Consider the following 22324-nt stretch of genomic DNA (forward strand, 5'->3'; position numbering starts at 1 on the left):
ATTGGGCCGCGTCTAAGTGTCATTGTTCATTTTTACTCAGTTTGTAAGAACAACATGCCTCCTGTCGAGGGGCCAGTTTATATGAGACTGAAATATGCCAAGTGTGAGGTGCACTGACCTGTATTTGTTATGTATGTTGTCTAATTAGTTACTGTTTAACAATAAAGTGCCTGTTTCAAAATCTCTGCTGCTTGGAGCTCAGGGGTACTCAATTGAAATTTGTTTGATTTAGGGGGTACTTGGTGTGAAGAAGTTGGAAAACACTGCTGTTGTCGGTGCGGCCCTTCCCACCAGCCCACAGCCCCAAGGTCTCTGCCTCTGCCCAGACTTCACCCATACACCACGGTGCAGCCCTGTGACTCTTCTACAACTACTAATCATTTCTATAGTGCCATTAGATATGCGCAGCGCTGTACACATTATATGCAGGTACTTTCTCTGTCCCTAGTAGGCTCACAATCTAAGTTTGGTACCTGGGGTAATTGGAGGGCCTCCAAGAGACTGGGCCGGGCCCGGCCTCGCCCCTGAGGTCGTCATTGCCGCCACCCCCCCAGGCCGCCGCACCACAGTCCCCACCCACCCCCTCCATCTGCCACCGGGCCAGGCTCCCTGCATTGAAATCATCACAGCGCCTCACCTGTCATCTCGCTCCGTGACAGAAAGTGCAGCCAGCTGCGGCAGATCGGATTCGCCTCCCTTCAGGCCTTCCCTCCCTGTGTCCCCCCGGTGAGGGGTTCTTTCGCCGGGGTGGGGGGGGGGGTGACAAGGGGGTTCGCACTGCACCGGGGGTGGGGGGGGTGGGGCGCTGCACCCAGGGGGCAGGGCGCATCGGCGACCGCCCCGGATGTCAGCACCCCTAGGAACGCCACTGTTGTCCAAGCCTTGTTTTTAAACCCATTTCAAGTTATACCCGCAGTTAGTATAACTTATAACTATAACTTATTCATTTACTTACTTATTCTATAAATGGCACACACAGTTACACATTCTGTGTGTATTTATAGAATACTGCTTTTACGTGTGTAACTTTATTACTTAATTGGCAGTAACTATCAATAATAGGCCTTAACTATCACTAATTGGCACTAATGTATAGTTACGTGCATATGTTTATCCACTCATACTCTAGCTGAGATAATATTTAACCATCTCTCTGACCTCATGTGCAACTTCCTTTAAATTAGTCACTTACATAGTAACATAGTAGATGACGGCAGAGAAAGACCTGCACGGTCCATCCAGTCTGCCCAACAAGATAATTCATATGTGCTACTTTTTGTGTTACCTGACCCTGATTTGTATCTGCCATTTTCAGGGCACAGATCGTAGAAGTCTGCCCAGAACTAGCCCCGCCTCCCAACCACCAGCCCCGCCTCCCACCACCGGCTCTGCCACCCAATCTCGGCTAAGCTTCTGAGGATCCATAATGACATTATTCTTTAAGAATAAAGAAAAAACATTTCTGGGACAGAGAATGCAAATATTTCATGACGTTTCCAAAGATACTCAGAGGAGATGCCAACAATTTCTTCTTATGAAGCCGGGGGTTCTTCAGTTAGGACCTACTTTTTTTTTTTACGATTTCCCTGTGAGTTGTTAAGTATCAGTTGATAAAATATGTCTTTTGAACCTACCTAACTAACAGCTTTCTTAACAGCTAGGAAAAAATAGTGTGTGTGTGTGGGGGGGTTTAACATCTGTTCTCTTGATAAAGTTAAATGTAAGAACCACTAGGGTATTCATGTAAAGCAAATTCATTTAAGTAATTTGTAGTTAAAAATTAGTCACTTACTTTCTAACTCTTCTTACTCTCTTACCTATTTATATGTTCCATCTTTGCTCTACCCTTCACTGTCAATTAAATTTTTTATTACATATTGTGTTGACATTGTAAGTAGTACAGTTTGCCATACTTTGTATTATTATTTTAATATTTTTACTGCTGTAACTACCTATTGCTCATGTTTGATCTATTCTCACCGCCTTGAGTGAAGTCCTTCAAAAAGGCGGTAAATAAATCCTAATAAGTAAATAAATAGCTGAATTATGCCCCTATTAAGTACATAAGCATTGCCATACTGGGACAGACCGAAGGTCCATCAAGCCCAACATCCTGTTTCCAACAGTGGCCAATCCAGGTTACAAGTACCTGGCAAGATCCCAAAGCAGTACAACACATTTTATGCTGCTTATCCAAGAAATAAGCAGTGGATTTTCCCCAAGTCATTTTAATAATGGCTTATGGACTTTTCTTTCAGGAAGCTAGCCAAACCTTTTTTTAAACCCTGCTAAGCTAACTGCTTTTATTACATTCTCTGGCAACAAATTCCAGAGTTTAATTACACATTCAGTGAAGAAATATTTTCTCAAATTCATCTTAAATTTATTACTTTGTAGCTTCATTGTGTGCCCCCTAGTCCTAGTATTTTTGGAAAGAGTAAACAAGTGATTCACATCTACCTGTTCCATTCCACTCATTATTTTATAGATCTCTATCATATCTCCCCTCAGCTGTCTTTTCTCCAAGCTGAAGAGCCTTATTTATTTATTTATTTAGATTTTGCTCACACCTTTTTCAGTAGTAGCTCAAGGTGAGTTACATTCAGGTACACTGGATATTTCTCTGTCCCAGGAGCCTTTAGCCACTTTAGCCTTTCCTCACAGGGAAGTAGTTCCATCCCCTTTATCATTTTTGTTGCCTTTCTCTGTACCTTCTCTAATTCCACTATATCTTTTTTGAGATGCGGTGACCAGAATTGCACACAATATTCAAGGTGCAGTCGCACCATGAAGCGATACAAAGGCATTATAACGTCCTAATTTTTGTTTTCCATTCCTTTCCTAATAATACTTAACATTCTATTTGCTTTTTTAACCGCCCTGAGCAGAAGGTTTCAACGTATCATCAATGGTGACACCTAGATCGCTTTCCTGGTTGATGACTCCTAATGTGGAACCTTGCATTACGTAGCTATAGTTCAGGTTCTTCTTTCCCACATGCATCATTACGCACTTGCTCACATTAAACGTCATCTGCCATTTGGATGCCCAGTCTCCCAGATCTGGTCATGTTCAATAACAATTTGTTTGTAGCCAGGTAGCCACTAGGGATGGGCAGCCTGAACATTTTTGTTTTGTGTTTTCCATGTTGTTTATGAGAATTTTCATTTTGGGAGCAATGTCTTATAGTGCACACTATTTGCAAATAACATGCACTCTTTCCCAAGAGTGCCTGAATGTGAGCACTATTTTGCACATGCGCGATAGTTCAGGAAGAACTGCATACTCTTTCTGAAAGAGTGCACCTCCTTTGCAAATAGTGTACACATGGGTCCTTTTACGAAGCTGCAGCAAAGGGGGGGGGGGGGTGCCTGCGCTGGTGTTGGCGTATGCTTTTGAAGCACGCTGAGCCACCCCTTTACTACAGTGGGTAAAAGGCAGTGTCTTTTTTAAAAGAAATGTACTTGTGGCGAGTGAAGCACCCATTTTGGATGGGAGCACTTACTGCCACCTATTGAGATGGTGGAAGGGCTCCTGCGCGCTACCCTGGCGGTAACCGGGCAGCGTGCGGCACTGCCCGATTACCACCGGGTACACACGATTCTTAGTCAAAAGCAAGGGTCCTCAAATCCAGTTCTCGGGGTCCATAACCCAGCCTGGTTTTCAAGATTTCCACAATGAATATAGTGGTGTGGTAGCCATGTTAGTCCACTTTTAAAGGTAATAAATAGAAATAAAACAAAACACAGAAAAGACTAACAATAAATTTTTTGATTAGCTTTTGAAGGCAACCTCTTCTTCTTCTTCAGATCAGAAATGAGCAAATGAATATGTTTGAGATCTATTTGTATTCACACCTTCCATTGCATGCAAATAGATCTCATACTTTCCCACCCACGAGCAGGCTCAATGTGGCTTACATCAGTCTGAAAAGGCATACATCAATCCGGTAATAAACAATCAAGTACAATGAAATTGAAGAGGTTAGTGAGTAATTACAGAGGAGAAGAAAAGCATAAAGGGTAATAGAGTTCAATATGCCGTTACGATAGCTACAGTTCAGGAGTTATGGATACAAGGAGGGACTTTGGCGTAAGCTTTTCCAAATAAGTTGGTCTTGAGTGATTTTCTGAAAGTCGGATGATCAGGAGTAGTTTTTACAGATTTAGGTAAGCCATTCCACAAATGTGCGCTAATATAGAGAAAGGTGGATGCGTAAGTGGTTTTATATTTGAGGCCACAACAGGTTGGGTAATGGAGATTTAAGTATGAACGAGTTGATTTGTGAGAATTCCTTGGTGGCAAGTTAATTGTGGAAATCCTGCAAACCAGGCTGGGTTGTGGATCTCAAGGACTGGATTTGAGGACCTTGGCTCTAAGTGTGCACCTAAGTTTTATTTATTTATTTTGTTGCATTTGTATCCCACATTTTCCCACCTATTTGCAGGCTCAATGTGGCTTACAATGCTCCGTTATGACATTCGCCATTCCAGAGTGGAAATTACAATTGTTGTTACAAAGAGAATGGGTTAGCATGGCAGAATTAAGCATACAGGCATAAGAAGAAATCAATCAAAGTGGAGGTCAAGTGGTAAGGTGTTATGGTTAAAGTTGTTACACATTATGGTATGCCTTGTTGAAGAGATATGTCTTCAGAGATTTGCGAAAGTTAGTTAGTTAGTTCGTAGATTGTTTTTAAGTTACGTGGTAGTGCACTCCACATCTGCGTGCCTATGTATGAGAAGCTGGACGCATGTGCTAGTTTGTATTTTAGTTTTTTACAGCTTGGGAAGTGAAGGTTGAGGAATGTGCGGGCTGACTGCTTAGCATTCCTGGGTAGTAAGTCAACAAGGTCTATCATGTAGGCTGGCGCTTTTCTAGCATGTAACTGCAAACGGGGTATTCACATGGGAGGGGGTGGGTGAGTCAAAGGTGTTCCGACTATTCTCACTCATGCTTTCTAGAATATTGTCATTTCTACGCACAGCTGTCAATGTCTGCTGTAGAGTAGGCAGTACAAGTGGTTGTGCCTAAATTTAGATGCACCATGTTTATTTATTTATTGGGATTTATTAACCGCCTTTATGAAGAGATTCACTCAAAGTGGTGTATAGCAGGTACCGTTTAACATAAAACTTACAGGGACCCTTTTACAAAGTGGTGGTAAGCCCGACGCGGGCCTACCGCACGCTAAAAGAGGAGTACCGCTGGGCTACTGCAGAAGCCTGGCGGTAGTTCCTAACCCCCTGCGCACGCCATTTCCGGCGCTACAAAAATATTTTTGTAGTACCAATGTGTACCTGGCGGTAATTGGGCAGTATGCATGTTGCCTTGTTATCACCGGGGTAGCACAGGAGCCCTTATCACCATTTCAATGGGTGGCGTAAGTGCTCCCACCCAAAATGGTCATGCGGCAAGTGCTTCAATTGCTGCATGTCCATTTCTTTAAAAAAAAACCCTGCCTTTTACCCACTGCAGTAACAGAGGGCCTTGGCGCACGTCAAAAATATGTGCTGACACCAGCACAGGCCCCCTTTTGCAGAAGTTTCATAGAAATGACCCTCAATTTGTTAACAGCATAACACTAGTAAAATAACCAAGAATAAACATAAATACAATAAATGAGGTAAACTTGAAAATAGTAAATTGAAACCTAATAATAGAACTAACGTGAAACACTATAAAATCTTTCAAAATCTGCACCCTAGTTCATAAAATTATCTACGGCGAAGCCCCGGGATACATGACAGATCAGCACGAACTTACCTAAATCTCCACTACCCAAGCTGCAAAGGGCTCAAATACAAATCAACTTATGCATCCAGCTTTTCCTACATAAACAGACAACTATGGAATGCATTACCAACAGCCGTGAAAACAGCTTATGACCACCTAAACTTCCAGAAATCACTAAAAACTAACCTGTTCAAAAAGGCATACCCTACCGACCCAACTTAATTGCCTGAACCCTGCAACACAATGAAACCAAAGCTCATAATGGACATAAAATAACTTTTCCTCTCTATGATTCCCTAACGAGTCTGTCACACATGAACCTTATCCTATCACAATATCACCTTGTATTTGTTCATACCGGAATTGGTGAATGCCTTTATGGTACTATGTAAGCACATTGAACCTGCAAATAGGTGGAAAAATGTGAGATACAAATATAACAAATAATAAATAAATAATATACACATTTAACAGCACTGGAATTCAGATACCAGAGATATAATACAATATATGATGGGAACAAGATGCGTGGTACAGAATCAGTTGGGATAATTTGATGGTTAGCTAAAATCAAGGTAAGTTCTTTGTATAGTTAAGCGAGAGATAAGGAACTGATCTAAGTTACAGTATGTGTAGCAAGCTAGTCCAGGTGCAGAATGGGTGTATAGTCGTCACCCTATTTATTAAAGGCTCTAAGAGACGCGTCTTTGGTAATCAATGTTGGAGGAGGGGTTTTTAATATCCTTTTGATAGCATCCAAAGATTTTTTTGATTAAGCCTGGTATTTTATTTAAAGTTTTGTTTGAGATTTGATCTCCACTTGACCCTAACACAGGCATATGAATGCTGAAACATGGCCCGTGTCGGGTCTTGTGAATAAAGGACTCCTGATTATTCCACTCCTGGAGGCCCTTTTTTGCTTTTGTTTCTTTGCTTTATAGAATTGCCCTCTTTGTGGCTGAATATCACCAGAACACCACATAGCCAACCCGATTTGGGTTTCTGTCAGGTACTTGTGACCTGGCTTGCCCACTGTTTGGAAAACAGAATACTGGGCTAGATGGACCATTGGTCTGACCCAGTATGGCTACTCTTATGTTCTTACGTTCTTATCTTTGGACAGGAAACTTTGGTAATATAATTATTTATACATCCAAAATTATCCATTCAAGTGCCATGTGTATGTTTTTAGAAATAATTATTAGGGATGGGCTGTTATTGACATGAGAAATGTTAAAGATACAGCCCATGTCATTTAAAAAATAGAAATGAGCAGAAAAAGCACGTTTTTGTGTATGTTTGTGTATACTGTGCACTCCTTGCAAAGAGGGTGCAATCTTAACAGCACTGCTCCGGTAACAACAAAATGCCCCTCCCCCAAAAAACCTGCATAAAATGAAATTCCCATAAATGACATGAAACAAAAGTTTGCCAGCTTCCCATCCCTAACACTTACTGCTCCTGTACCTGTACTGCTCCTGTACTGCTCCTACCTGCATAAGTTGCTTTTGAATATCAGCCTTAATGTATTTGTCATAATATGGTTTTCCTGACTGACGAATGAAATATTTTATTTCTCAAAAGGGGAGGTGAACATGTTCCAGTTAGAAGAATTCAGCTGATGATATCATGGTAATGCTTACATAAATTAAAATGGATGTTGAGTGCCTTTGTGTTCCATACAGAACACTTGAATACAACATTTGCCATGTCCAAAATTTAAGAACATAAGATGTGCCATGATGAGTCAGACCAAGGTTTCTTGATCCCAGTAGTCATCTTCCAGTCCAAAAGCCTGGAAAGAGGTGGGAAAATGTGGGATACAAATGCAATAAATAAATAAATAAAAAGTACCCCTGCAGATTCCAAAAAGTAGATATGTTTTGTTTTTTTTTGACATTTGAATCCAGCTTATTTGAAACATTTCTTAATATCTATAGTTATTAATTTTATACTAAGCATCTGTTGTAAATATTTCTAGATAGACGGTAGTCATAGTCTGGCCAGAGTGCCTCTGTGGCAAAATATTGGTGAGGTGAGGGGTTCTGATTGATATTTATGGATGTAGACATGTCTAGTTGTGTGTATTTACTTCTTTGTATTTGCTTGACTGCTGTGAGTGCCCTCCAGTAATTTATTCAGGAGTGCACCTGCTTTTATTTGTTTAGGCTGGCTGTCCCATCCATCCATAAACCCCAAACGGCTAAGGTGTGTGTCCCTTGCATTCCTTAAATATTAACCAGTCAAAGGTATCCTCTGCATTCCCTAAATACTAACCAGCTCTGTGCATTTCATCGCGTGCAGCTCATCTGACAGATCAATGGCTTTCTCAGAAGCGTGGCTTAAAATTTGTATGGTCTAATACTGTGTCTTAAATTATTTTAAAAAATAAAAACAAAACAGTAGAGGGGGAAAAAAAAGAGGGGGCACCCGGATTTGAACCGGGGACCTCTTGATCTGCAGTCAAATGCTCTGCCACTGAGCTATACCCCCATCCGCAGTACAAGGTTTGCAAAAAGCTAATTTAACTCACTAGCACCACCCAGCTTACGTCTTTCACTTGCTAGTATTGCATTTTGTTTAATGCTATGTTTGTTCCTGTGTGCAGTTTCCTGTTTTACTATATTCCATATACAGCTGTGATCCATTGCTAACATTTTGTTAACAGTCTTACTTGAATCTTCCACAAATGCTAACATCCACACAGCATGTAGGAGTTATCCTTACAACCTACAAAGCGCATCTCTGACAGAAACAACCTGACACGCTTCAGTCAAGTAGATGAATTTAACACGAACTCTTCAACCATTTATTTTTTACATAGACGTTTAATAACACGACCGTGGGTTTGTCTACGTTTGAGGGAGGGGAACGGGCATGTTGCTTGAAATATAACCGGATAACAGGCACAAAATGGTAATATGTAGTGTAGACTGCCCTTGGACAGTATAGTTGGATTTTTAAGGCGCGGGGGGGGGAGGGGGGGGGGTCACTGGATTTTGTCCGTCTTGTATGTGTCCTTTTCGGAGTTTGAAGGATAAATAATGAATATCCAGATGCGGTGCAAGATCCAGCTGCCTCCGTCCTGAATATTCGTCCTCTCTAGTTTTTCAGAGAAAAAAAAATGCACTTACAAATTCCTCTAATGAGCACTTTTAAAACTGAAGATCTGTCTCCACGAGTGATTTTAAATTACTAATTTTTATTTTATTTATTTATTGCTGCAGAATCTCTTCGCTTTCAGAAAATACAGCAGATTAGATCATTAGATACACCGCCATAAAACTGTGTAGGGAAACCGACTTGCAGTCTTCTTTGCACTTTTTAAAACCGTATTTGAGCTTCAGGCTAGGAAAACAATCTTGCACTCCCTCCTCCCCCCACCCCCCACCCCCCAAAATATATATTAAACCGCCTTTCTGATCTATTTTAAAGTCATAAGAGCTTAAGTGGTTTTAGCCCAGCATTCTGTTTCCAAATAATGGCAACATGTTACCAATCCCAGGGCAAGCAGTGACTTTTCCCATGTCTGTCTCAATAACAGACTATGGACGTTTCCTCAAGGAACTTCTCCAACCCTTTTTTAAAACCCAGATGGGCTAATCACTGTTACTACACCCTGGTCAAGAGTTCCAGAGCTTAACTATTTGTTGAGTGAAAAAATATTTACTCCTATTTGTTTTAAAAGTATTTCTATATACTTCCTTGAGTGTCCCCTAGTCTTTATACTTTTGGAAGTAGTAAAAAAAATTGGTTCACTTCTACTCGTTCTACACCACTCAGGATTTTGTAGACCTCAATCATATCTCCCCTCATTAGTCTCTTTTCCAAGCTGAAGAGCCCTAACCTCTTTAGCCTTTCCTCATATGAGAGGAGTTCCATCCCCTTTCACATTTTGGTTGCTGGTCTTTGAACCTTTTCTAATTCCACTATATCTTTTTTGAGATACGCCAGAACTGAACACAATATTCAAGGTGAAGTTGCACCATGGATCAATACAGAGGCTTTATATTATTTTGCATCTTATTTACCATCCCTTTCCTAATAATTTCTAGCATCCTGTTTGCTTTTTTGGCTACCGCTGCACACTGAGTAGAAGATTTCAGCATATTATCTACAAGACACCTAGATCTTTTTCTTGGGTGCTGACCCCCAAGATGGACTCTAGCATCAGGTAACTATGATTCTGATTATTCTTTCCAATGTGCATTACTTTGCATTTGTCCACATTAAATTTTGTCTGCCATTTGGATGCCCAGTCTTCCAGTTTCCTAAGTTCTTCCTGCAATTTTTCACAGTCAGCATGTGTTTAAACAACCTTGAATAGTTTTGTGTCATCTGCAATAACCTGCTAGAGCCAACATTAGGGAGGTGCTTTAATTTCAACACAACTGCTTCAGCAGCAGTAAACATAACAAAAGGAAAACAATCATTTTGCCATTTAATAAGCAATAAACTCAAAATGCAGCAGGGAAATATATTTTAAAAGTGCATGCAATAGAATATCAAGAAATTCCATTATTTAGGCAACATAACTAAAAAAATTCACATCTTTGGTGCACGACTTAAAAAAAGCCAAACATTGTTTTGATACAGGGTCATAGACCATCCACTGGGTTTATAGCCCTCCCTAAAATAATTCTTTTATCTGCATTTTTTTCCACTAGCCCTCAGGTGTCACCTGAAAAGGAAACAAGGAAACTGTAGATAATATGGATGTTTGCTGATTAGGTGTCAGGCAATAAATGACTGCCAGCTTCCTACCTGCTCAGATACCAGGAGAATTTATCTTTGTTTGAGTTTTTCCTTCTTTGTAATGGCCACTAACATTTAACCCGGGCAAATGAAGGCATTGTTTTGCTCACCTTCTCACACTGACCAAAACATACACTCACCCTATCCTTTTATCAGGATTTCACATTATAAAAAGGGCTTGACAGCTTCTTAATCTAAAGCACTGCTTTTATTTTCTGCAGAACCCAGCAGCCTGTCAGGGCTACCAAATCTTTTTCTCCTGCTTGTTAGGATTGTTTTATTATTAAGGATGTTGGGGTTTTATTTTTGGTGCCTTCTCTTTCATCTGCACAACTGCTTAGGGGTTTGCCCCAGACGGTGCAGCTGTGATGCAGCCCGGTCGGTGCAATGCTATAGGATTACAGAGGTCCCTGCCGGCATTTCCATTGCTACCAGGCTTTACGTCAGCCACAGTAAAATCAAACACCTCCAGGTAAGAAAAGCTAGGTACCTAATCATTCTTTTAGTGCAGCGGGGCTTTGATCCTGGCGACCTGGGTTTGATTCCCACTGCAGCAACTTGTGATCTTGAGCAAGTCACTCCATTGCCCCTGGTACAAAAGTTAGATTGTGAGGCCTTTAGGGACAAAGTACCTGTATATAATTTGTACAGCGCTGCGTACATCTAGTAGCACTATAGAAATTATTAGTAGTAGTAGCAGTAGCAGTAGCAGACTGAACGGCTTTATCCCTTGTGGCTGCCTCCCCTCCTATGGGTCTTTCTTTCCCTGCATTCAAAAGCATAACACAGCCACCACCTCACTTCATTCCAAATGGCTCCAAGCTCAACTAGTCCTGAATTCATAGGGGGAAGGGAAATGGGACTGGATATACCGCCTTTCTGAGGTTTTTGCAACTACATTCAAAGCGGTTTACATATATTCAGGTACCTATTTTGTACCAGGGACAATGGACGGTTAACTGACTTGCCCAGAGTCAGGAGCCAACACTGTGGGTGCTTGAGCACCCCCCGATTATTAAGAAAATTCCTTGTATGTGTCCAAGGAGGGGTTATTTCCACTGGGCTTAGCACCCCCAATAATTTTGAAAAGTTGTCTCCTATGCCTGAATTTATCCTATTGCATCCAGAGACATCTAATTCGATATCTGTTCTTAGAAATGCAACTTCACAACTTACAAGGGTAGGGGTGGTCAGCAGTGTCTTGGCAGTTTGACACACACCAAGCAGCGCTTTATCAAGGGCAGTGCCAGCGGTGCAATATAGAGAGGTACAGGCAGGGGGCGCCAGTTGGTGAGTCGCACAAAATGCAGATTCAGCTTGTACATCCTGACACTGCGTTACAAAGCATGAGAAATACTCATTTCAGTTGAAAAGGGAGGGGGAGGGAGGGTATGCAGTGCTATAATCAGGAAGAAAACTCTTTAGTTAGATGTCCTGAAATTTATCATTAAAACAACACCACTTGATTTCTCAGAGCATCCACTCGCCTGCTCCTGCCTAGAGTGCCTTCTCTTGCAGATTTATCCTAGGGTGCCTCTTCTTTTTTTCACCAAATATAGTTTCTTATTTATTTATCTATTATAATTTTAGCCTCCTTAAGACTTGTTGGCTCAATAATGTGATTTACTTCAGGAGGGATGGTCGGTTATCCAGCATACTTAAACTTGCACTTAGACTCCCCTCCCTGATAGTGTCTTTTCCCAACCTCCCAACCCTGTTTTTACTTCTGTCCTCTGTATCAATCCAAAGTATGCTTAAATTCTGTCATGGTACTAGCCTAAAGCCAACTCTACTAGTGAGATATTCTTGACATGAAGCACACTTTCATTTTAGGGGCTGATGATCAAAAGTAAATGCGGGCACTAGAGACCACTAGCACCCGCATTTACCCAGCGCTGATGATCAAATGTCTGGCGTGAGTGCACAGGGAATACCACAAATCGCATTTAAATCATATTTAAATGTAGCTCTCCTGTATTCCGCCCATATGATCAGAGCACTGCACTCTGATCTTATGAGCTGAATAATGATTTAACCCTATGCCAGCTTGGAGCTGGCATTAGGATTAAGGCTCTTCCCTCCATCCATGACAGGCAGCCCGGGCTGTCACCATCAGCTTAGGCTGCCACCTTCAGTACTGGAAGTCCATAGGATCCCTCGGCACACCTCAGAGGCAAGGCCCTGGTGGCCTAGTGCCTCCCAAGTCCTCACACCTCCTTGGGACAGTGGCACAGGGGGCTGGAGGTCCAGCGGACCTCCAGCCTCTGAAGCCCTCGACATGAGGGCATGGGGGGCTGGAGGTCCAGTGGATCTCTAGGCCCCCTAAGCCCCTGACACAAAAAGTAATTGCCTGGTGGCACAGTGGGCTACATACCCCACCCCCACCTGTCCTGTTGGTCTAGTGGTTCCCTCCCCTCCCTGTACCTTGTAGTGTGATGGAGGAAGAAGTAGCATCTTGTCCTCCTTACAGTGCTGTATCCAAAATGGCGGTGCCCTGCCCAGGGCATCCTAGGATGTGATGGGTGGGGCTTCTCTACATTATAAGGGATGCACTGGGCAGGTACAAGGTATGAGGAAGGGAGGAAGTTGCTAGACCACCATGGTGGGTGAGAGGTGGAGTATGTACCCCACTGGGCCACCAGGGAATTACTTTTTGTGTCAGGGGGATTAGGGGGCCTAGAGGTCCACCGGACCTCCAGCCCCCCTGTACCTTTGTGACAAAGGGGGGTCAGGGAGCCGGAAGTCTGCCAGACCTCCAATCAACCATATCACTGTCCAAGGGAGGTTTGTGGGAGCTTGGGGGCACTAGGCCACCAGGCCTCGCCTTTGGGGGGGTGTCGGGGGGTCCAACAGACCTCCAGCTCTGGAATGTTTGACAGGACTGAGATTTTGACAGCCTATACCTGTCAAACAAGTGCGGGAGCCCAAGCACAATCCTCTCGCGCTTCCACCAATGATCAGCACTAATAACGCACCTAAATTTACATGTTATTAGCATTGATCATTGGGGAGTTAATTCCCACGCTGTTCCAAGCGTGAGGAATTGATCATCAGGGTCTTATGAAGCATTTTCACACAGTATTCTACCATTTCCTAATAGAGACAACCCCCCTCCCCCCCATGTTATCTGAAAATGCTCACACAGAGGGGATTCAAAATACCCCAGGACTGGCTCAGAGTGTCCTTCCTCACCTGGGGGCCAATTCTCAGAATGCTGGTACTGTATGGAACAGTGCCGGGAAATATCGCGGGAACAGCACAGAAAAGAACTTCCCAATGCTCAACACTAAAGCATGCAAATTATATGTGCGTTGTTAGCACTGAGCATTGGGAAGTTATTTTTCTGATCCCCTCTTCGCTCTGTGTCTCCCTGGCACTGATTGGTGAGGCGAAAGGAGGCATCTTCTGAAAGATGTCCAGACGAGAATCTTTCCCCTGTTATGAAAGTTCCAGTCACAGCCCCTGTTGGCTTCTTTCCCCACCTTTCAGCCAGCTTACGGGCTGCCAGCTATGGCTGGCTCTTGTGCTATGTGCTGTCCTTTTGCCTCGTCAAGATAATGTGGAGCTGCTACCTCCGGAGCCGGTGACCAGGGTCCCTTGTAAGATAAGTCAAGGCGAAGCTGCCTACTGTAAGGCAAACTGTGCCGGGCAAGGGCATGTGCTTAATTTACAAGATCCTTTGTTTAAAGGTAAATGTCATTTATAATCCTGTTTGCAATCACAATTTGAGCTGCCCCAGCACTGACAGCCACTTCAGGGTCTGCGGTACACCCCACAGCAAACTCTAAGCTGGAGTTAGGTTTTCGGCGGTAAGGGTGGCTTTGTTTTCTGCAATGTTCTCTCAGCACTGGGAAGGAATACGTAATGACCTAATTACCATTGATTCGACTATATTTACATACTATGGGGCCCTTTTACTAAGCCGCATAAGAGTCTACGCACGCCCAATGCATGCCAAAATGGAATTACTGCCCGACTACCATGTAGCTCTTGCTGTAATTTCATCTTTGGCATGCGTACGATATGCGCATCTGAAAAATATTTTTTATTTTCGGCTGCGCGTAAAGGATGTTCGCCAAGTGGCATTTGATGCGCGTAGGTCATTGCCCCCCAGATTCTTTACCGCTAGGGCAATGGCTGGCGGTAAGGTCTCAGATCCAAAATGGGCGCGTGGCAATTTTGATTTTGCCGCACGTCCATTTTCGGCAAAAAAGAGGCCTTTTTTACAGGTGTGCTAAAAATGGATCAGCCCGCACCCAAAACCCGCATCTACACTACCGCAAGCCATTTTTCAGTGCGCCTTTGCGGTAGTGTTTGCTGCCCACATTGTCTCCCACGCTAGATTCTCTCTGAGCATACTGCGCACTACAACGCCGGCGCTAATCGGCTCTAGCACCGGCGTTAGGGTCTGAGAATTGTCCTCTGTTAATTGGCAACTATCTTTTATCATAAAAAATAATTTACTTTTCCAGTGCCTTATTTCTTATTTCCTACTTCTTAGGAGAAATGATTCAAAGAAAATAAAACAGGTATCTTGTTAAGATCAGCAAAAGGCCTCTATCTCAAACTTAGCTGCAATGGGGATAAGGAAGTAAAGGGGAAAAGTGTCCTGATAGAAAAGTCACTATTATAAAAGAAGATGGCCAGGGGGATAATGATGTCACTGGAGCCAATACTCGGTTCCGGTGACATTGTTATCCCCCTGGCCGTCTCCGCTTTCTGCTATCTGTGTTCGCTGTGGAACATTTTTGCTCTTCTCCAGTTTTTCTTCTGAGAAAAAATTACCACTGCCAACCCTCATTCCTTTCCTGCTATGGGCTTAGCATCAGACAGGTGGCAAGACCATTAATTTCGTTTGCTAAAAGAGTAAGGGTGTGAGGTGGTGCTGGAGCTTCACAAGCTTTTAACATCCTGACTCATTAGGTCTGTGAAACTGGATGTGAAACGATATTTTCAGTTAGAGAACATAACACTTTTGGGAAACAGCACAAAATAAACACAGGAAATTAAAAGTATTTGTACATGCTTAACGTCTATTTGTGTTGGACTCTGAAGTAAGCATTGCACTAGTGCAATGTAAATATATGCATGATTTTATTCTGCAATAATGATTGCTTTCTGTAAGCATGTGATCCATAGGGAAGAGTGGTGACCTTTTCATACTTATTCTGTGCCAGAAATAAAAGGATAAGCAAGTGGCTTGAAGAGGGGCATGAGAAATAAATGAGATTAAGAGGTAGAGAGGGATCACATGTTACAAACGGCTTCACCGAGAAGCTGCAGGAACATTGTGCTTCATCACTGGCTTTTTTACGTACTCTAAATAGGTTTGAAAACCCAAACTTCCCTCTCCCCGCCCTCCCTTTAAAGCACCTTCCTTGCTGCCAAGCCTCCTAGATAAAGGTGCTAGCAGAGAACAGTGAATGGCTAAAAGTATTACAGCACAGACAAGGGGGAGTGGTCATCTGACAAAGCACAAGCCATTTATCCAAAAAGGCAAAAAGTTACTTTACAAACAGAGCAAGATTTGCTAAATGCCCATTAGGTTGTTTGGGCCAGTGAACTGTTTGGCTGCTCCCAGAGCAGAATTTACGATTTTGGCTCCCATAAGGGAGACCAGACAGTGGATCCTAAAGAATAGAGGTTGGAAAGAGATCCCAAGGATTAGAGGGCGAGAGAGGAAGGCCAGAAAGTCACATGGACATAGCCCTATAGGAGCAGACTTTTTTATGTCCCGGGGATTTGGTGCCTTAAAAGTCTGGCTACCTATGCGGTTCTGTATGTCAAAATTTGTACCTGGTTGCTCCTGGTACTCAGTGTTCCTAATTGGAAGAACTGTGGGCCAAAAGGTTAGTATTTCATTGTATAAAGAAAATGTGGTCATTCCCTCCCCCCCTCCCCCCAAGTAGAACTCAGGATAATGGTCTAGCCCAAAGACACTGAAGAATTCACATCAGATCTGCACAGCACAGATTTCGGTGAATCTATTGATTAGTGCAAATCCACATCAGAGTTTTGATAGAGAAAATTCAGTGATGTAGTTTGAAGAGTTGACAACATTCTTGTGGGTTTTTCACATGAACTTGTGTATTTTTTTTTAAGAAAGTTTGCATCTCCTCTAGTATTTGCCTGGCAAAAGTTTGGTTTCCTGTATTTGAGGGGGCTGATGCAGAAAAATGCACAGATCTTGTTGGATCAATATGTTGGTTCTACTGCAAAATTACCAACCCCAAAATATCACAGCATGTTGTAAGCAAATTTATGTGCGTACATATTAATTGATTTCAATTAGCACCAATAATTGCTTGTTAAAAGTCAATCATTGGCACAAATTAACTCTTTAATCAATTAAATTGTTTGTGCAAATTGCACATTTGCACACACAATTTTTGCCAACTTTTATAGAATTAGGGGGATAATGGACAAATATAACCGTGGCATCATCCCTGGCTAGTTCAGTGGTTCAATTTTATTAGCATTGCAAAAGCAGACTCTTGGCTTGTTGAAGGGAATGGTGACCAAACTCAGAGGATGCTCTATATTTATTTATTTGTTACATTTATATCCCACATTTTCCCACCTATTTGTAGGCTAAATATGACCTCAGAGCCCAGTTTGTATTTGTGGAATCATGTCATGGAGAAAAGTTCTTGTCCTGCAGGATAAATATACAGGCCCTGCCTCCTCTCTGCAGCAATGTCCTGCACATCACCCTCCAGTTTCTGATTTCTCCTGAAACTTTCGGCAGCCTTCAAAACAGATATTATAACACAGTAACCGTCTGTCCACACCTTCTCAGATCATGTCCTGCTGTGTAGAGTGCTGTACAATAAACAAGGAAACAAACCAGTTTGACAAGAATTAAATAATACGGAGCATGCAGACAGCAGTGAATATAAGGGAGAGAGATACTGTCCTCTGGGAGACAGGAGAGAAGCACTTTCTGCCTGTTCCAGTTCTGGGACAGCTGCAGATGTATTGCTCGGTGCCAACACCATTATTAAAATGTTGCATGAGAATGAAGAGTGGAGGGGGAGGACAAAGGGGTGGACAACATATTATTGGGGTATTCCTGTTCTCCTGTGCACCCTCTCTCCCATGGCAACACTTATAGGAAGACAGAAGGCTCTAAAGACCCACAGACAGTGGGAGGATTAGGAAAGAACTATTGATGTTCACAGCAGAAACACTGGAATGGAGAAGCCAGGCTGTCATAGCTCTCCCCAAAAAACTGACACGCATCAGCAAATCTAGGGAGAAAGGAGTAGAAGACAGTCTTGAGGGGAGGGAACACAGTGACACCAGGCACATCTTGTTTAGATCCTGTGACCTTGACCCCTTTACACCCCTCATCACTTCTAGAAAGGTTCCAGTACCCTTGGTTCAGTTTATTCCATGGAAGTATAATTTACTGAATAATGCGGGGAATTTTTTAAGTGGCGTCAAACTTAGGCACCAAAAAAATTCTACAAAGGGCACGCAACTAATATAGAATAGCATTTACCCTGGAATTCTATATATTGCGCTGATATTTCCATCCGGAAATTGAAGTATATTCCATAACAATGCGCATAAGCTAATTGGTTAAACAAGCTAATCAGTGATGTTAATTGGCTGTTAACAGCCAATTATCAGCACTAATTGACATTAATTAGAATGTTTGCACACTACTTGCTAAGCACATTCTGTAACATGGTACGTGTAAATTCTAAGTCGCATAGTTGAAAAGAGGGTGTGGCCATGAGCGGGTCATGGGCATATCTAAAATCTATGCACACCCACTGCGTGCATAATTTAGGCACTGGGATTTATGCCAGGTTTTACTTGATGTAATTAACCATGACTAAAATTAGTCTTGCGGGCTGGTGCTCAGCGTATTCTATAAACTGCGTGGTAATTTAGGCTTACTCTATAAACTATGCCTAAATTAAGATGTACTTTATAGAATACACTTAAGTGACTTTTGTTTTGGCACCAAATTTTTAGGTGTGATATATAGAATCTAGTACATGGATCCCGCACCTAACGTTTGGGTGCCAGACTTAAGTCTGCTGAAACCTGGAGTAAATGCAGGTGTGGTTAGGCAGTATTCTGTGATTCTGCGTGCAACTTTTCAGAACGCCCCTGACATGCCCATAGCCACACCCCCTTTTGAGATACATGCCATGGGAGTTAGGCATCATGTCTTATAGAATAGCTCGCAGCCAGATGCACATACAAATTTTAATGAGTGCCAATTGTTAGCACACAATTATTGATGGTTTGGAACTCATTATCCAATTTATTTGTGCTCGCATCTTGGAAGCATGGCTAAAGTTGGGTGCATGACTTTGGGCGCTATACATAGAATCCAGGGGAATGTGTTTTAAGCAGCTAGTCATATAAATATAGATATATATATAGTTCTGAAATTTGTTCAGTTCTATGTTGTGAGAAGTAAACACAACGGAGAGGGTTTTCCAGTTTTCTGAAGAGGCAGCATGACAGGGGGCTAGACTGCCCTGAAAAGCCAAAATGCAGTAACTGTTGAGAATGTAAATATGAGAAAAGTTTAAAAAACTGATTTCTTTCAATTTGGGCTGCACATCAATCAAAATGTTTAATTGCGTAATCACGATTAAAGGTTTTAATCGCCCGGTTTATTACATAAAACGCCCCCTCATATTGCTTCCTGTACAATGCAATACATAGACAGCAGATGTAAATTCTAAAATACAAATAAATCCCCCTGTTTACAAAGCTGCGTGGCAATGCCGACACAGCCTATTCAAAGTAAACGGGCTGTGTCAGCATTACCGCAACAGCAGCCGCTAGCGTGGCTTTGTAAACAGAGGGGAAAATCTTTTATTTTACCTTTGTTGTCTGGTGATTTTACCTTTCTAATAATCTCTTTCCCTATCTCTGGTTCTGCTTCCCTCTGCTCTGAACTCTGTTTCCAGGGCCTCCTTTATATTCACTCTTTTTCTCTCCTCCACTTCCTGCTCTATATCCATCTTTCACATTCAATTTTCTTCCATTTTTCTTTCTACTTCTCAAATCTATCTTGTCTCCATCTCCTCCTATCTCCCTTTCCCTACTCTCCATGGCAACCATCTCCTCCATCTGTGTTGCCTTTCCTTCCCCTCCCGTCCTCTCTATGGGCACCATCTCATCCCTTCTCTCTTCCCTTCCCCTTCCCTCCATGGGCAACATCTCCTTCCATATCCCTCCTCCCTCCTCTACATGGCACCATCTCATCCCTTCCCCTCCCCTCCATGGGTACTATCTCACATAAACCCCACTTGAGACAGGATGCTTTGGTCTAGGTCTCTCCCACCCCAACCAACATATTTTTCTCTCTGCTGTGCCTCCATCCCCCTGTGCTAGGCATCTTTTTCTCTCTTCCCCTTCCCCCTACATGCTCTGGCATCTTTTCTCTTTTTGTCACCCCTGCATTTCCTGGCATCTCATTCTCACTCCCCATCCCTCTGGCGACCCTTCGAAATTACCTGTACAGAGGACAGCGCTAAGCATGCGCTGCTTCTCTCTTGCCTAAGACCCCCCTCTCTAGCATCCTGCTCGCAGGCTTGAAAATGCATCCAAATGTTAAATGGCTTCCATATTAAGAAATACACAGTAACTACAGGACATCTGGCGAGTCACCTTAGTTTTGACAAAAATGAGAGTTACTGTATTCTGGCTTTTCAGGGCAGTAGAGTCCTCTCTGTCTTCTGTGTATGACCACCATTTCAAGCCTTTGAAGCTGCTGCTGTCTGAGGATGGATAGTATTACCTGAGAGTTATTTGGAAGATTTTCCAAGTACCCTTTTACTAGAGGGATATATAGATCTGTCCTGACTCTATAACCCACTTCCCTATCCATGCCATTCTCCTTTTGTTCTGTACTGGTTATCGTTCTTATAGCAGTGAATTGTAGGAATGGGCTGTCGTTTGCAACAATATAGGAAATGTCACCAATATATCCTATGTCGCTGCATATCGTTACTAAAAGAAAATGAGCAGAAAAGGCATGACATTTTGTGTTTTGTTGTTCGCTGATAATAATGCACACTCTTTGGAAACAGTGCACATTATGTGGAAAGAGGGCACACTCTTTCCCAATAGTGAAAGCCAGGGGTAGACTGACCATTTGGGCAACCAGGCAGTGCCTGAGGGTCCAGGGCAGTGGGGGACCCAGTACTTCCCTCCCATGTGCCCGACATCCCTCTCTTCCCTCCATCCTCGAGACTGGGACACCCCCATTCCACGCTTCTGTCTCTGATCCCCCCAACCTGGAGGAAGAAAAGAGCTTCCAATCCAAGCAGTATGAGAGGAAAAAGAAACTGAGCCTGCACTTACTATCCTGAGGCCTGGTCCGCTGACACCAGAACTGCTCTGTGCTGTGGCCTGCCCCCTTCTGACATAACTTCCTTCTTCTGCAAGGGCGTGCCATGGCAGAGGGAAGTTTCGGTGTCAGCGAAACAGACCTCAGCATAGTAAGCGTAGACTCAGCTTCTCCTTCCTCTTCTTCTTACCGCTTGGATTGGAAGCTTTTTTCTTGCTCCAGGTGGGTGGTTTAGAGACGGGAGTGCTGGTCCTGGTCCCAGATGGGATGGGGGCCCCCAATGATCCTTAATGCCCGGGGGCCCAGATCACTGTCAGTCTGCCTCTGGTGGAAGCACCACCCATGAGTGAAGTATTTATTTATTTATTGGGATTTATTAACCGCCTTTATGAAGAGATTCACCCAAGGCAGTGTACAGTAGGTACAGTTTAACATTAAACTTACATTTAACAACATAACAATTGTAAAATTGAGCATGATGAACTAGTGTGCATATGCAAAGTTGTGCACACATGTGTACCCTATCGGGAAACAAGTGCACCCTCTTTCTGAAATAGTGCACCCCTTTCCACATAGTGCACATTATTTTCAAATTGTCTGCACTATTATTGGTTAACAGCAAAATGACAAAATGACCAGATAATAACAGAGAAATTCCAATAAATGACACGGAAAATGACGTAAATCAAATATTTTCAGGCTGCTTTGATGCAATGACTTGACACTGCAAATTTTTTAGTCATGAGATACTCATGCTTGACCAATAGGCCCTTTTCCAAAGGCGCGTAAGGGCCTATGTGCATCCAGCGTGTGCCAAATCGGCATTACCGCCCGGCTACCATGTACATTGGGCAGTAATTCTGAATTTGGCGTGCACCAAAAACACGCAATAGAAAATAATTTTTATTTTCTACCGCATGGCGGTAAACGGCAGTGGGCGCACGCTACATGTCTACCGCCCGGGTAGCACATGAGACCTTGTGGCTAAGTCAAATGGGTAGCGGTAAGGTCTCAGGCTGAAAAATGGACGCGTGCTGGTTTTTATTTTGCCGCACGTCCATTTTCCGGCACCTTAAAAAAACAGACCAATCTCCCGGACTGGCGGACAATATTAAACAAGCTGGACAATAACTGCTTGTTATCAAAATTAACAGCTCTACGTACGGGACAGTTGTCCACCCATTATAAAACATGGGAACAATATGAACTTTGGTCATCCTCTAGCAATACTTCTGACTCCCCAAACTAAGGACTCAGGGGGTAGGGGGGAGGGTTGGGCAAGTTATGAATAATGTAAAGGGTTAGTAGGGTAGGACATGAAAGGGAGGGGTAGAGATGTATGGGAGGAAGGGAAAGGGATCGGGATGGAACTAAGAAATGAAGATGTTGGGCAGATCGATGGTCTACTGAATATGTATAAGTTCATGTTAATGTTTTGAATATGAGTTTCTTGCTGTAGAGTTGATTATTGAAACCAATAAAAATTTTTTTTTTAAAAAGGCCCTTTTT

General features: G+C 42.8%; 1 protein-coding gene and 1 non-coding gene across 2 annotated transcripts in view; one reads left to right on the plus strand and one right to left on the minus strand.

The window, feature by feature from the left end:
* LOC115464759 (nephrocan-like) overlaps positions 1 to 22324 on the plus strand; it is a 60220-nt gene that overhangs the window by 13799 nt on the left and 24097 nt on the right. Inside the window, exon 4 of the mRNA XM_030195112.1 lies at positions 10780 to 10963. Within this exon, the coding sequence (XP_030050972.1) occupies positions 10780 to 10963 (184 nt within the window). The remainder of the gene's footprint in view (positions 1 to 10779; positions 10964 to 22324) is intronic.
* On the minus strand, positions 8158 to 8229 carry TRNAC-GCA. The gene has a single exon. It is a non-coding gene; the product is annotated as a tRNA-Cys (tRNA).

Source organism: Microcaecilia unicolor, chromosome 3, assembly GCF_901765095.1.
Source record: "Microcaecilia unicolor chromosome 3, aMicUni1.1, whole genome shotgun sequence".
NCBI lineage: Eukaryota > Metazoa > Chordata > Amphibia > Gymnophiona > Siphonopidae > Microcaecilia > Microcaecilia unicolor.